Raw genomic sequence first — 17,428 nt, forward strand, 5'->3', positions numbered from 1 at the left:
TTTGGGCGAAAAAAAGTCTAAGACACATAAAATCGTCAATTTTCATCCAATTGATCTGGAATTTTAAGAATTTGCAGATTGGGTCACTGTTTACCAATCAAAAGCGAGAAAGCCGATTGTTATTTTTAGAGCAAAAGGTCAAGGTTGCAAGAAATCGTCAATTTTCATCCGATTGAGTTGAAATTTGAAAAGGGCTTGCATATTGGGTCACTGAAACTTATTGCTTTTGTGCTCCAAAGGTGAAGGTCACCCAAAATCGTCAATTTGTTTTGTATTTTTTTTTAGCCATTTTTGTCATGTTTAGCTTACAGAAAAGGAAGAAGTCCAAATACAAAGCAGACACAGACGGGCTTTGCATTTTCAGACGCCTTCTTGGTTTGTATTTGCATTGAATTATTGGTGCCAGAAGGAGATTTAAAGTTGGTTATCCTGTAATTTTCTTTCAGATGCTCTTTCGTCTGACTTTGTTGGAATGCCCTCCCTTCATCTATATACATATTTTTCAAGTGTTTTTGTGTTTTTTTTTTTGTGTGACCAAGCAGCCAAACCTGATTGTAAACGATACTGGGGATAGATGCAAAATTCAGTTTGACATTTCCCTGACATACTTTTTCAGGGGGAGGTATTTTGCATATATCTTCAGAGTCTTCTTCTTCTTTCGGCTGCTCCCGTTAGGGGTCGCCACAGCGGATCAACCGTCTCCATTTCGCTCTATCCTCCACATCTTTCATTGACAATCCAACCACCCGCGCGTCCGCCCTCACCGCATCCATGAACCTCTTCTTTGGCCTTCCTCTTTTCCTCCCACCTGGCGGCTCCATCTTCAACATCCTTCTCCCGATATACTCCGTTTCCCTCCTGTGCACATGTCCAAACCATCTCAATCTCGCCTCTCTCACTTTGTCTCCAAACCGTCCTACCTGCGCTGTCCCTCGAATATACTCATTCCTTATCCTATCCATCCTCGTCACTCCCAACGAGAATCGCAGCATCTTTAACTCTGCCACCTCCAGCTCCGCTTCCTGTCTTTTTGTTAGCGCCACCGCCTCCAAACCATACAACAAAGCTGGTCTCACTACCGTCTTGTATACTTTCCCCTTCACTCTTGCAGCTACCCTTCTGTCACAAATCACTCCTGCAACTCTTCTCCACCCACTCCATCCTGCCTGCACTCTCTTTTTCACTTCTCTACCACACTCTCCATTACTTTGGACAGTTGATCCCAAGTATTTTTATCCCATATATCCTCAGAGTGACACTGGATAATGGTGCAGATATGTGAGTGTGTGAAAAGCACATTGAATATTCTGAGGAACAACTGCCGAAAGGGACCACCTCAGGTGTAACGCCTTTGGTCATGGAACAGCTGAAGGGATTTAAATCAAACTTGATACGAATATATTAAATCAAACTTGGCCCGGTGTTTGCATAATGGTTCGGGTGACGGGCTTAGGATCCTCGGATCCTGAGTTCAAATCCCTCTCGGCTGTTGAATTAATACCAGGTGGAGTTGACTCTGCCTGTCATCCTTCCGAGATCGGTAAAATGAGTGCCAGCTTGCTGGTATCCTGTGTCGGAGTGGCGACCCGTCCAGAATTGTGCCCAATAGCCAGGGAGACTACTCTGCAAAGAGTATGGTCATGGAGCACTTTTGATGATGGGACCATCATGGGGATGAATTTGTGAGGAGCCTCTTTGTTCAATCCGGTGATAAAAGTGGGAACCTAAACCGAGGAGAATTGCTGGGTTTATTGTGCCATCACATCACTGTCTAACTTCAGAAGGCAAATGCCACAGTGCTCGATGAAGCAAATGCCACCATAACGAGCTTCCGTTGGTCAAATTATATTTGGCAAGCGGCTTACATTCGAAAGTGAGCCTGAACATGGCCAGACAGTCATCCCTTCAATGAGGCCTGGGGCTGCCACCCATCATAGTCTTCAGTGGTCCTGACAAAACTGGACCTTCAGTGGTCAATACTGGCCTGACAAAACACTGCCTCCCTGAACATACTCTCCTCCATCAATTTTTCCTCCTGCCATTCTTTGACTCTTCACTTTATATCTATCTTCTTATTCTTCTCATCATTATTTTTTTATTATTATTATGAGTAGTTGTAGTGGTAGTATAGTTGGCTTTCATATCCAGCACATGATTGTGGGTAGCTTGATTTTCTGGGTGTGTGCCTGGCTTTGCTGCTGATGCAATACCCCATGTAAGTTAGGGCAGAAATTAGGAATTTTGTTTAGGATGCCAGCGATAGCTCACCTACTCTTCACACAAAGGACACTGGGGGATCTTTATCATGTCCAGCAAATTATACGAGCAGAAAGTTTTGACCAGTTTAAGTTCCGTTCGAGGGACAGCACCCACATTGATGCCTCGCCCTGCATATGAAACACCAGGATGACAGTTTTTAGCTGGCGTCGACATTCAAACCCAGAGACCACTCTGAGTGGTGAGTGTGCATACTTCTCAGCTATCCTGCCAGCATTAACATTGTTAGTATTGTTCTTAGCCCGTCTGCCTGCACAGATTGAGATGGGGTTTTGTACTCGTGCGCTTGTCATCGGTTGTTATCTCCATACGCAGGTTTCAGACGGTGGAAGGGAGTCTTCTCAGGTCTTAAATTATCCACATGTGTGCGTGCATGCGTCTGTCTGGGCCGTAAGTTTTTCTTTTTTTTTAACCATTTCAGCTGTTATCAAATTTTCAACAAAGCTTTATGATGAGAATATGTAGAAGACAAATGAATAATTTGGTCAAAAAGGGTCAGTCACATAAAATCGTCAATTTTCATCCTATTGACCAGCATTTTTAGAATTTGCATATTGGTTCACTGAATTGGTTCACCAATCAACAGCTCGAAACCGATTGTTTTTTTTTTTAGATCAACAGGTAAAAGTCAATGTCACAAAATTGTCAATTTACATCTGATTGAGTTGAAATTTGAGCACGGTTTACATCTTGGATCACTGAAACTTATTGCTTTTGTGGTCATAAAGTCATGGTCGCCTAAAATCATCAAAGTATTTTTTTTTTTTTTGTATTTTGTTTTTTAATCCGTTTTTGTCGTGTTTAGCATACGGAAGCAGAAGTCCGAATACAAAGCGGATGTGGGTGGGCTTTGCCTTTTCAGATGCTTTCTACATTTGTATTTGCATTGAATTATTGGTGCCAGAAGGGGATTTAAAAGTTGGTTATCCTGTAATTTTCTTTCTTTGTCTGACTTTGTTGAAATGCTCTCCCTTAATTTTCATACAGTACATGTTTTTAGTGTCTGTGTGTTTGTATGTTATTCTTTCATGGCCAAACTGTAGCACTGAGAGGCCCCAAATTCTGGGTGTGGGTACTTCAGAATCCTGTGAAGGTTTCAAGCTATCACACATTGGCTTTGGCAACTGTTTTGAGGTCACCAAAGTCTGCTATAAAGTGTTTATTGGGATGTGGGGTCAGGCAATGCTGCAACTGACCCACAGGCTAAAGGTAACCACCATGAGGCCAATAACTCCATAAGCATAGTCCAACACGTTCCAAAATCACCGCTGAGAGAAGCTCATCTCGCCGGGCAGCACTGAGTATCCCCCCCACCCTCCTCGGGCAATGCCGGGTAGCCCCTGCTCGTATCGAATAAATAATTGGCGTAATTGCTATTTATGTATTTGATAAGGGGGTTGGTGTTTCAAAAAAGGCTTTGTGTTGAACCATGGCTTCCTGAGCCTGTTTAATCCCACCCTTCCCTCCAGGACTTCAAGCGGGAAGTACCTTGCCATCTACTGTCATCTCCCATTCTTACCTGAAATTTTTATTACCTCGATTAACCCATTCCTCTTGTTTGCTGGGTTCGTGTGTCTCTCTCTCTCTCTCTCTCTCTCTCTCTCTCTCTCTCTCTCTCTCTCTCTCTCTCTCTCTCTCTCTCTCTGTCTCTGTCTCTGTCTCTGTCTCTGTCTCTCTCTCAATACACTGTCCCAAAACCTTTTGTAATCTCGTGAATCGCATGCAGAAGAAAGACTTTGGGAGACATCAGTAATCTTTGACACTATTTACAAGGACGTTGGCAGACAATGGATAAAATTAATAAGTCGATGGGTTTTCAACCCAAGATCCCAGCACATTGAGCTATCGATGTCGGCACCAAACAGGTAAACCCCTATGCTCACTCCAGCCTTGCCTTGACTCACAGAATAGAGTTCCACGAGGAGTGCAAGCATATTCTGTTGCAATGAAGAACCAGTGCAAGCATAATCATATGTCTCGGAGTAGTTTCTCGGTTGGGGTTAGAAACTTGCATCAAGTAGAATATTTAAGGGTGCTTTGTTCACAATAGGCTCCAAACCTTTTTCGGAACTTCAAACTGTATCCGACAAAATTCTTACGTGTCATCAATATATTTTGGGTGACGGCACTAGCTTTCCTCAGGTTATACATTGTGACCGCTGTAAGGTCTATTTGAATCTGACACAGTTGAGAAAATGAAAGACTATGCTAGACGGTTGCTCGATTATACGACTTGGACAAACCTGCTGAAATTTCAATAGGGGTACTGTGAGCAGGTTTCTGAGCTTTTTGACATCAAAGCCTCCGACGACATGAATCGATTAGGCGACACAAATCGATTAAGCATTAAAAGGACAGATATATCCTTTGACAACATGAAAAAAGCAGCTTATGAGGACCAGATAGGTTAAATGAAGATCACTGTGACTATATCATTACCTTCTATGTTCTGAATGATGGCATTCATTCCTGGGAACCAGGAGTTGTACATTGTGTACTCTCGCCATTTCAAGTCGTCTTCCCAAAAAGTTTTGGTTCAAGCATGATCCCACTTTCAATTTCCATTCAAAGGCAATATTTGCAATATAGACAGCGATTTTAATCATTCCCACCCTTTTTACCTCCAATCAATCTTGTTGGAACTGGATGAAACATGTTACACATTCTAATAAACACTTCTTTTTGTTATATTACACAGAAATTGATACTTGTGGAATAATTGAATAAGCTTGTGTGCATCCTGGAGATCCCAAATGTTATTCGACCTTGCCAGGGGCAAAATGATGAGAGTTGTGAATTTGTTGATTGAAATGGTTGTAGTGATAGATAAGTGGAATAAAATAAGGATTTTAGTTGTCAGGATGTTAAAACTTGGCCGGAAGTTCTGGCCCCGCTCACAAGGGACGAAATCATCTGTCATTTGATGCTGAGAGAGAAAGGACTTTGTGGTTTCGAGTTTTTCATCTTCCTCGCTTTACCTTCTTTCTTTGATTTCTTCTTTGTTTTTGTTTGTAAATTCCTTTTTCCCAAGTTTTACATTCCTTTAGCTTTCTGAAGCAGACAAAGGTGCCGGAGGCATTGTTTTTTTTTTTCAGATTTTCGCAGATTTTCATTGCTGTGATAACTTGTGAACCGCTGAAGGAATTTTGACCAAACTTGGTACGAGTACGTACAATGATGGAAAAATGAAGTGATTAGATAATGGGTTCAAAGGGTGAAAGGTCCATGGTTTTTTTTTCACATTTTTCATGTGACCTTCAATCACACAATAACTTGTTAACCACAGAATGGATTTCAACCAAACTTGCCACAAGTACTGTATGGACTGCGATACCAAGATGAAATTTTGGGTTCATTGGGTCAAAGGTCATGTGTCCTTTGACCTCTCTCTCTCTCTCTCTCTCTCTCTCTCTCTCTCTCTCTCTCTCTCTCTCTCTCTCTCTCTCTCTCTCTCTCATCTCTCATCTCTCATCTCTCTATCTCTATCTCTATCTCTATCTCTCTCTCTCTCTCCATCTCTCTCCATCTCTCTCCATCTCTCTCCATCTCTCTCCATCTCTCTCCATCTCTCTCCATCTCTCTCCCATCTCTCTCCCATCTCTCTCCCATCTCTCTCTCATCTCTCTCTCATCTCTCTCTCATCTCTCTCTCATCTCTCTCTCATATCTCTCTCTCATATCTCTCTCTCATATCTCTCTCTCATATCTCTCTCTCATAGCTCTCTCTCATATCTCTCTCTCATATCTCTCTCTCATATCTCTCTCTCATATCTCTCTCTCATATCTCTCTCTCATATCTCTCTCTCATATCTCTCTCTCATATCTCTCTCTCATATCTCTCTCTCATATCTCTCTCTCATATCTCTCTCTCATATCTCTCTCTCATATCTCTCTCTCATATCTCTCTCTCATATCTCTCTCTCATATCTCTCTCTCATATCTCTCTCTCATATCTCTCTCTCATATCTCTCTCTCATATCTCTCTCTCATATCTCTCTCTCATATCTCTCTCTCATATCTCTCTCTCATATCTCTCTCTCATATCTCTCTCTCATATCTCTCTCTCATATCTCTCTCTCATATCTCTCTCTCATATCTCTCTCTCATATCTCTCTCTCATATCTCTCTCTCATATCTCTCTCTCATATCTCTCTCTCATATCTCTCTCTCATATCTCTCTCTCATATCTCTCTCTCATATCTCTCTCTCATATCTCTCTCTCATATCTCTCTCTCATATCTCTCTCTCATATCTCTCTCTCATATCTCTCTCTCATATCTCTCTCTCATATCTCTCTCTCATATCTCTCTCTCATATCTCTCTCTCATATCTCTCTCTCATATCTCTCTCTCATATCTCTCTCTCATATCTCTCTCTCATATCTCTCTCTCATATCTCTCTCTCATATCTCTCTCTCATATCTCTCTCTCATATCTCTCTCTCATATCTCTCTCTCATATCTCTCTCTCATATCTCTCTCTCATATCTCTCTCTCATATCTCTCTCTCATATCTCTCTCTCATATCTCTCTCTCATATCTCTCTCTCATATCTCTCTCTCATATCTCTCTCTCATATCTCTCTCTCATATCTCTCTCTCATATCTCTCTCTCATATCTCTCTCTCATATCTCTCTCTCATATCTCTCTCTCATATCTCTCTCTCATATCTCTCTCTCATATCTCTCTCTCATATCTCTCTCTCATATCTCTCTCTCATATCTCTCTCTCATATCTCTCTCTCATATCTCTCTCTCATATCTCTCTCTCATATCTCTCTCTCATATCTCTCTCATCTCTCTCATCTCTCTCATCTCTCTCATCTCTCTCATCTCTCTCTCCATATCACTATCTCGATCTTTCATGTGACCTTTAATTGAGAACAAACATAACTGTGGGTTGACATGTAATTCGGTCGGTGCCATATCCATCGACACATTTCCATTGCATCTCATTTTCGAGTTTTAATTCATCCTTTCACAGTGTCAACTGTAATTATCTCCACCACCGAAGGTAGACTGAGGTTACATTGTCACCCCTGTCTTCGTCTGTCTGTTTGTGAGCAGGATATCTCAAAAAGTTATGGACGGATTCGAATGAAACTTGGTGGACAGGTTGGGTGTGTGACAAGGACAAATTTGTTTGATTTTGATGAAGATCCGGATCTCGATACGATTTAAAAAAAATTTTTTAAGTGATTTTTCATAATTGAGAGATGGGGCCAAAAACGATATGCGCCGTGATATTTCTTAAAGGTTTTATACGGGTTATGACAAAACTGGGTAGATGAGTTGTCTCAGTGACAATAATAAGTCGATTAGATTTTTGGTTAAGATCTGGATGCAGATCTGGCCTGTCGGTGGGATTTGAAAACGTAACCTGTTCGGCCTGGCGGAGGTTTTCGCTCTCCGGAGTGCCGTTCTAGTTCCCACCTGTCGTCCCTAACAGCGGCATTCCTTTTCATATCTCGACGTTATATTGCATATATTGTCATTAATTATGTCTAACTGGAATTTGTTTAGCATCTTTACTCTCGTTTTCATTACCCATTCTCTTCTGCCATTTTTAATCTCATATTTTTTTTTCTTCATCTTCTTATTTTATCTTTTTCTTTTATTAAGCCTCTTCACATTTTTCACCTTAAATCGACAAAGGTTTGTCAGATCGGAACGAAATTGCCCTCTATAGATAGCTTAGAGGATGGCGCATTTACGTTGTATTTACATAGCCCCTCCGATTGTAAACGATACTGGGGATAGATGCAAATGGCTGTCCCAAAAAAACAACAACTCATTTTTGTCATCGCTCAATTTTGACAATATTGAATCTCAAATACCACTTGGCATTCCAAGATGTTCTTGCATCATCATAGAGTACCGGCACTGAAATTGTCTACCTGGTAATTGATTTGTGTCCTTTTTCGGATTGTGACCTAATTAATTTTTTTTTTTAATCACCTTTTTGATCATAACTTGAATAATTTTCCTCTGATTTTCATGAAGTTGAGTTTTATGGATATATTGTAGATGGGGACACATTTTCTTAATGTACACTCTATCCCTAAATGTTGAAGGTCAAGGTCATATGGTGAGCCAAAAAAATATGCCATCATCGAATCGTGAGCCAAGGGTTTGGCGCAGACGATTGCCAAGGGTAAGATGGGGGAGGCTTACTCTTGGCGATTGCTTTGTGATCGCAGATATCTAGTTGTTTGTTATATTTGTTGGAAGAAAAAAAAAATCTTCCGGTACATTTGCAAATACTGTCTTGTTCTGCAAGTGAACATTCAGCATGGTGGTTTGGGACGTCTGCCTCCAGAATTTTCAGTGGAAGCACACCAGAGGTAGTTTTCCATACCATCAAGCGGCCAAACATGATTGTAACCGATACTGGGGATAGATGCAAAATTCGGTTTGACTTTTCCCTGACACTATCACATTGGTAGTGCACATTGAATTTTCCAAAGAACAACTGCTAGAGGGGACCATCTCAGTTGTAGTGCCTTTGGTCATGGGGCACTTCTGACGATGGGACCATCATGCGGATCCAGGGATCTCTTTATTCATTCCAGAGATAAAAGTGGGAACCTAAACCGAGGAGAATCGTTGGGTTTATTGTGCCATCACATCACTGTCTAACTGCAGAAGGCAAATGCCACAGTGCTCGACCATAACGAGCTTCAGTTGGTCAAATTAGATCAAAACATACTCCCCTCCATCAATTTTTCCTCCTGCCATTCTTTGAGACTTCACTTTCTATCTATCATCTTCTTCTTCTTCTTCTTCTTCTTCTTCTTCTTCTTCTTCTTCTTCTTCTTCTTCTTCTTCTTCTTCTTCTTCTTCTTATTCTTCTTATTCTTATTCTTCTTATTCTTATTCTTATTCTTATTCTTATTCTTATTCTTCTTCTTCTTCTTCTTCTTCTTATTCTTCTTCTTATTCTTATTCTTATTCTTATTCTTATTCTTATTCTTATTCTTCTTATTCTTCTTATTCTTATTCTTTTTCTTATTCTTATTCTTCTTCTTCTTCTTCTTCTTCTTCTTCTTCTTATTCTTCTTCTTATTCTTCTTCTTATTCTTCTTCTTATTCTTCTTCTTATTCTTCTTATTCTTCTTCTTCTTCTTCTTCTTCTTCTTATTCTTATTCTTATTCTTCTTCTTATTCTTATTCTTATTCTTCTTATTCTTCTTCTTATTCTTCTTATTCTTCTTCTTCTTCTTCTTCTTATTCTTCTTATTCTTCTTCTTCTTCTTATTCTTCTTCTTCTTCTTCTTCTTCTTATTCTTCTTATTCTTCTTCTTATTCTTCTTCTTATTCTTCTTCTTATTCTTCTTCTTATTCTTCTTCTTATTCTTATTCTTCTTCTTCTTCTTATTCTTCTTATTCTTCATCTTCCTCTTCTTCTTCTTCTTCTTCTTCATCTTCTTCTTCTTCTTCTTCTTCTTCTTCTTATTCTTCTTATTCTTCTTCTTCTTCTTCTTCTTCTTCTTCTTCTTCTTCTTCTTCTTCTTCTTCTTCTTCTTCTTCTTCTTCTTCTTCTTATTCTTGTTCTTATTCTTATTCTTATTCTTATTCTTATTCGTATTCTTATTCTTCTTCTTCTTATTCTTATTCTTCTTCTTCTTATTCTTATTCTTCTTCTTCTTCTTCTTCTTCTTATTCTTCTTCTTATTCTTCTTCTTCTTCTTCTTCTTCTTCCTCTTCTTCTTCTTCTTCTTCTTCTTCTTCTTCTTATTCTTCTTCTTATTCTTCTTATTCTTCTTCTTCTTCTTATTCTTCTTATTCTTGTTCTTCTTCTTCTTTTTATTCTTCTTCTTATTCTTATTCTTATTCTTATTCTTATTCTTATTCTTATTCTACTTATTCTTCTTATTCTTATTCTTTTTCTTATTCTTATTCTTCTACTTCTTCTTCTTCTTCTTATTCTTCTTATTCTTCTTCTTCTTCTTCTTCTTCTTCTTCTTCTTCTTCTTCTTCTTCTTCTTCTTCTTCTTATTCTTCTTCTTCTTCTTCTTCTTATTCTTCTTATTCTTCTTCTTCTTCTTATTCTTCTTCTTCTTCTTCTTCTTCTTATTCTTCTTATTCTTCTTCTTATTCTTCTTCTTATTCTTCTTCTTATTCTTCTTCTTATTCTTCTTCTTCTTCTTCTTCTTCTTCTTCTTCTTATTCTTCTTATTCTTCATCTTCTTATTCTTCTTTTTCTTCTTTTTCTTCTTCTTCTTCTTATTCTTCTTATTCTTCTTATTCTTCTTATTCTTCTTCTTCTTATTCTTCTTCTTCTTCTTCTTCTTCTTCTTCTTCTTCTTCTTCTTCTTCTTCTTCTTCTTCTTCTTCTTCTTCTTCTTATTCTTATTCTTATTCTTATTCTTATTCTTATTCTTATTCTTATTCTTATTCTTCTTATTCTTATTATTATTATTCTTTTTGTTATTCTTATTCTTCTTCTTCTTCTTCTTCTTCTTATTCTTCTTCTTATTCTTCTTATTCTTCTTCTTCTTCTTCTTCTTCTTCTTCTTCTTCTTCTTCTTCTTCTTCTTCTTCTTCTTCTTCTTATTCTTCTTCTTCTTCTTATTCTTCTTATTCTTCTTCTTCTTCTTCTTCTTCTCCTCTCTCTTCTTCTTATTCTTATTCTTATTCTTATTCTTCTTCTTATTCTTATTCTTATTCTTCTTATTCTTATTCTTATTCTTCTTCTTATTCTTCTTCTTATTCTTCTTCTTCTTATTCTTCTTATTCTTCTTCTTCTTCTTCTTCTTCTTCTTCTTCTTCTTCTTCTTCTTATTCTTCTTCTTATTCTTCTTATTCTTATTCTTATTCTTCTTCTTCTTCGTCTTCTTTTTCTTCTTCTTATTCTTCTTATTCTTATTCTTATTCTTATTCTTCTTATTCTTCTTCTTCTTATTATTCTTATTCTTATTCTTCTTATTCTTCTTCTTATTCTTATTCTTATTCTTATTCTTCTTCTTCTTATTATTCTTATTCTTATTCTTCTTATTCTTCTTCTTATTCTTCTTCTTCTTCTTCTTTTTCTTCTTCTTCTTATTTTTCTTATTACTCTTTTTCTTCTTCTTATTCTTATTCTTATTCTTATTCTTCTTCTTCTTGTTCTTCTTCTTCTTCTTCTTCTTCTTCTTCTTCTTCTTCTTCTTCTTATTCTTATTCTTATTCTTATTCTTATTCTTATTCTTCTTATTCTTCTTATTCTTCTTATTCTTCTTATTCTTCTTATTCTTCTTATTCTTCTTATTCTTCTTATTCTTCTTATTCTTATTATTCTTATTATTCTTATTATTCTTATTATTCTTATTATTCTTATTATTCTTATTATTCTTCTTCTTATTATTCTTATTATTATCATCTCCGCCACCAAAAGTGGAGGGAGGTTTTGTTTTCACCTCTGTCTGTCCATTTGTTTATGTGCAGGATATCTCAAAAAGTTGTGGATGGATCCAGATGAAATTTGGTGAGCAGATTGGGTGTGTGATAAGGATGAACTGGTTGAATTTTGGTGAAGATCCGATTGGATCTGATAATTTTTTTAAGTGATTCTTCACCATTGAGAGATAGGGCTGAATCAATATATAGCACGATATCTCAAATAGTTGTGGACGGATTCGGACGTTACTTGATGAACAGGTTTGGTATGTGACAGACAAATTGTTTCGATTTTGGTGAAGATCCAAATCCAGATGTGGATACGAGAATTATTTAATTTTTAAAGTGATTCTTCACCATTGAGAGATCGGTCCAAAAATTATATATAGCAAGACACTTCAAAAATGTATTTGGTCTGATATGTTCTCGTGGATAAGGCATTACGAGGCAGAGGTATACGCTCTACCGAGAGTAGTAGTAGTATTGTTTTGTATGTCGCATAATTTGCTGGGAGCATGGCTTTGCTGCTGATGCAATGCCCCAAGTAAGTTAGGGCAGGAATTTGGAATATTGGTTCGGAAGCCAGTGATAACTCACCCACTCCTCAGACAAACCACCAAATAACACCAGTTGAAGTTCCATCCGAGGGAAGACACCCACATTGATGGCCCTGCCTGTTAAATACCAGGATGACAGTTTATAGCTGGATCGAGATTAAAACCCAGACGAGACATTTCAGAGGTGAGTGTGCATACCTCGAGGCCATCCTGCTAGCATTAACATTATTAGTTGTAGTAGTCATACGAGAAGCCTTGTGTTTGGCTTCACAGTTAAGGTGGCTGGCTTAAGATGTTATGGTCTTGATTTTGAGCCTCTGTCAGCTGTTGAATTGACACCAGGCGGGGTTGATTCAGCTTGTCATCCTTCCAAGGTTGGCGAAATGAGTACCAGTGTACTGCTAATGGAAGGCACTGCATCAGCGGCATAGCTGTGCCTCCAGAAAACAATGTAACCAGCAGCCACAGGTTGCACATGATGGTTAGTTAGTCGTATTAGTATTATTATTAGTCCGTCCGTCCACACGGAGGTGTGTGTGTGTGTGTGTGTGTGTGTGTGTGTGTGTGTGTGTGTGTGTGTGTGTGTGTGTGTGTGTGTGTGTGTGTGTGTGTGTGTGTGTGTGTGTGAGAGTGAATGTACATATAGGCCATAACTTGTTTTACCATTGAGTTTATCAAATTTTCAACAAACTGTTATGATGAGACTACAAATAAAACTAATTAATAATTGGGTCAAAGGGAAAAGTCACAGTGAGTACGAATTGGCCTGATGAGCCCGTCCGCCACATGTCAGCATGAGACGGCCACATTTTGTTATCACTTCCGTGTTTATTTATTTATTTATTTACCATTGAGCTTCAGTGTTTCTGTGCAGGATATTTTTTTGTGGGATTTTTTTTTTCTTTGTGCCCCTGACCTGACCCTGGGTACTCCCAACACATATGCAAAATTTAGTGATCATCCTAGCCCTATTTCAGATGTTCATATACACATATTGAGAATTGCCTCATTTAATATCTTCTTCTTCTTCTTCTTCTTTTGGCTGCTCCCATTAGGGGTCGCCACAGCGGATCATCCTTCTCCATTTTGCTCTGTCCTCCACATCTTCCATGATCACACCAACCATCCGCATGTTCGCCCTCACCACATCCGTAAACCTCCTCTTTGGCCTTCCTCTTCTCCTCCTACCTGGTGGCTCCATCCTCAGCACCCTTCTCCCAATATACCCCATATCCCTCCTGTACAAATGTCCAAACCATCTCAATCTCACCTCTCTCACTTTGTCTCCAAACCGTCCTACCTGCGCAGTCCCCCTAATATACTCATTCCTTATCCTGTCCATCCTCATCACTCCCAACGAGAATCGCAGCGTCTTTAACTCTGCCACCTCCAGCTCCGCTTCCTGTCTTTTTATCAGCGCCACCACCTCCAAACCATACAACATAGTTGGTCTCACTACCGTCTTATATACTTTCCCTGTCACTCTAGCAGCTACCCTTCTATCACAAATCACTCCTGTAACTCTTCTCCACCCACTCCATCCTGCCTGTACTCTCTTCTTCACTTCTCTCCCACACTCTCCGTTACTTTGGACAGTTGATCCCAAGTATTTAAACCCATCCACCATCCTCACCTCAACTCCTTGCAACCGCACCATTCCGCCACCCTCCCTCTCATTTACGCACTTAATTGCCTTATTTAATACAGTGGGATATAATGATATCAAATGAGAATTTTGATTGTCAGATGTAATAGTTCACAGCTTTTTAAAACTCTATGTGCAATATCACTTGAGAACTTTTCTCAAAATAAATTTAAGACAAGTACTGTCTTCCAGGATGTACTCACCTTTGAGCTGTCTCGTCTTGATATGATTCCCAACCTGACTATAAACTGCCAGGTGTTTCGCAAGCAGGACGTTGGATGTTAATCCCTCAGATGGATGTTAAGCCAAGGACCCATCTGCATTATTGATTCCTGGTGGACCCTAAAATATCCCACATTGCCTTTTGCAAGGAGGCGAGTTATCCGTTAACAAATTCCAAATTCCTGCCCAAATGACCTCCAGTTGAACATCATGCTTAGCCAGCTGATTCATGATAGTCTTGGCCCAATTTTGCAATTTTCAACACAATTATCAGACTTTTTAATTTTCACTGGGATTATCATGATTCCTGATGATTTTGTTTTTACTGAATTATAAAATTATACGTGAGATGAAAAGGAAATGGCGAAATCCTCATTTCGATCACAAGAGTGTCCATAACTCATGCCCTTCATCTGCACAATCCCCTGCCTGCCCCATCCGTCGGGTCTCATCTTTCACACCGTTTCTCCTCTTTCCTTGTTTTCTCTCCTGTGGAACTATATACCCTCGCACCCCATCCAGATTTGATTGTCTTTCCAGTCTTTTTAAGAATCTAGCATAGCGTGGAATACCAACCATTTCATCACTTCTCCATAATTCTCTTTGACCTCCCTCTTGTAAACTTCTGCACTCACCTTGATTCCTGTATCAGGGTGGTCTTCTTGTCCACTGCGTGGATTCACCAAGACGTCTGCCTGGGTATTCCAAGTAATTGCGGTCATTGCGTGTGATGTGCCTAAAATTTTTGAAACTTCTCCCGAAGACCTGAAGAAAGCTATAACTTCTGCAGTCAATCCAAAACATGTATATTTTCAAAGTCTACCATCGGTGATGCTTCGGAAACGACATAATATGAGGCATTTCTCGTTGGTGTTCAGATATTTTTCTTTGCAGCTGAACTGGAGCGAAAGGCGGAAATTGAACCAGCACCAAGGCCATAGAGGGGGTGCTGTGCATTGAAAACCGGGTTCACAGATTATTGTTTCCGGCCTCCTGTAGATTCGTCAAAGGCACTTTTTAATCGTTTCTTGGAATGGCTGCCAATCAAATTGCGCTCTGCAGGAGTACCGCTCATGGAATTAGGGGGGTTTTGATAGGAATGAAAGTCTCCATGGGGGTGCTCTGGCAGCCTGACAGCCCATCAGGCTAGCAGCCATTACTCTATCTTATGAAACCAAGCTTTAATTGGCCATTAGCGATGTTCCCCATTAGCACTTCGGTCTGCATAGGGATTTCACACAGCCAGGAGCCCTTTTCCTTGGATGATGTTAATGAAGGATAAAGCTGTGTTTTGATTTGCCTCCTGCATTCTCATGGTACCTTCTTGTACAAGTGGTCTTTGTCGTGTCGTGGTATTCGGTCAAAGGATTTCCTTTTGGAATCAGAATTTTCCAAGGGACCGGGGGGGGGGGGGGGACAATGTTGTAACCACTGAAGTTTATGCGTTTGTCTGGCCCATCATTGGGACAATTTCTCACCCACGTGCATTAGATACTAAAGGGAAGTGGCACATTCAAACGTTTTCCAGAGAACCAGAAAATTTACCTGTCATTCATTCAAAAATTTACCTGTCAGATCAGGTGGTGGCCAGGTCGACAGACCGACTCAAAGTACGTGGCACCTCTGCCTTCGTCTTTACAAAGAAAATCAGATGCACCAAAAGGTCATCTGTTGCCGTCACACCAAACAAATCTCGAGCTTTTGAAGCAACTCTTCGAAATGTAGATTGTGCTCTGCAAAGAGAGATGACAAACATAAGGACAGCACCCATGAATCAGACACCAGCTCATCCATCAGTGCCAGAAGAGAGCACACAAAGATGGAGGGAGCTCAATGAAATGAGGGAGCCAAGTAAAATGATAACTATTTTCAGAAATCAGTAATAACCAGTTATTGTATTTACTATGAGGCGTGTGTGTGCAGGGTGTTTGTAAACTTGTAAGTTTAGGGTTTGAAAGGTTTAGCAATGGATTTTCTGAGATTAAAGCTTTTGTTTTAAGGATGATGTTTTGAAATTACTTGTCTTAGTTGGTCTTGAAACAATTGACATTTCCTTTATATCCGTGTGCCTCATGTGATGATAGCATGCAGTGGCAGCGTTCGAGCCCATACCATATTATCGTATTTGGCCTCGAAACAACAGGGCCCCCACGTGACTGACTGTGGTCCACAATCTTTCGAGACGGGTCGCTGAGGGTGGTGGTGGGGCGAGGAGGGGCCTCGCTTTGCTGACAAAATGCATCAACTTGTTAGTAGTGGTAAAGAGTGCAAAAGGAACACTATCTCAAGGGGAAAAAAAAAAAAGAAGAGGTCACATGATGATTCAAAATTATTATTATTATTATTATTATTATTATTATTTTTTTTTTACATTTTCACCTGATATTTAACTAGCTGAGACTATTGTAAAATGATGGGTGAAGTTAAGGGGAATAATAACTGTTTAATGTACACAAATGCAACAAGAATCACAATAAAGTGTGTATAACACCGATCATCAATACAGTACATATCGACATTGTTGAACAAATCTGCACAACAATTCATTATATAATCAAAAAAACAACCCCTCATTCATAAATCGACTAAACCACTGGCACCATGGTGGAACGTTGCATTAAAAAAACAAAAAAACTTTAGAGATGCCATCATACTAATCACAAAATAATTTGAATTTCACATGGTATGGGCCTACTAGGCCACTGTTGCATTTTACATGGGGCCTCCAAATGAATAACACCACCACTGATAACACGCGCCGCTGTTGGATACCTTCCTTTTCCTCAAAACTGCTAATTCACTTCCTCTTCTTTATCTTAAATTTCATCTTTCTTTATGCTCCGTGACCTCATGTGTGCATTTCTAGCTCATGTTGAAGTTGAGATTGGACTGACACTCATTGGAGTCGTTTTGCCACGTTAAGTCGTGTAAACCCACTTCCTGGCCGCTCATTCAAAATGATGAGCTCACTCATGCCTCGCCTCCATTAGTACGGTGTTGTTTTGTCCCGGACTTGTCCACGCCGTACCTCTCGCCTCCAGACCAGAAAGGCAACAGCTGTGACGGTAGTTGAAAACACGATCACGACCAGCATGAAAAACCATGGAAGACAAAAGCGACACATTTTTCGAGATATCTGGCATGTCTCTCGGAGGAGTACACGATTTATTTCATGTTTGCTGCTTCATGATACATAAGAGGCTGTACATAGCACATATATCCTGTTGTTTTTCATTGTATAATTATTTGTCTTCTTGTGAGAAACTAAAGGATCTGTTAACCTACAGTTTGGTGGTCACGTTTGTGGAATGTTACCAGGAAGTGGAAAGTCTGCAAGCTTCATTTCAGGCTTT

The 17,428-nt window shown here is 39.3% G+C and overlaps 1 protein-coding gene across 4 annotated transcripts in view; it reads left to right on the plus strand.

The window, feature by feature from the left end:
* The window catches only part of LOC147018818 (adipolin-like), a 103,171-nt gene that overhangs the window by 45,281 nt on the left and 40,462 nt on the right, over positions 1-17,428 (plus strand). For 2 of the 4 annotated variants that reach the window (XM_085898868.1, XM_085898869.1), the window contains exon 1: positions 2,392-2,667. The exons of the other annotated variants lie outside the window; for them this stretch is intronic. In XM_085898868.1, coding sequence (XP_085754994.1) covers positions 2,407-2,667 — 261 coding nt within the window. In that variant the 5' untranslated portion in view covers positions 2,392-2,406. Of the gene's footprint in view, positions 1-2,391; positions 2,668-17,428 lie in introns of those variants that run through there. 4 annotated transcript variants of the gene reach the window in all.

This window comes from Eptatretus burgeri, chromosome 10, assembly GCF_056783735.1.
Source record: "Eptatretus burgeri isolate ZD-2024b chromosome 10, Ebu_testis_v1, whole genome shotgun sequence".
Classification (NCBI taxonomy): Eukaryota; Metazoa; Chordata; class Myxini; order Myxiniformes; family Myxinidae; genus Eptatretus; species Eptatretus burgeri.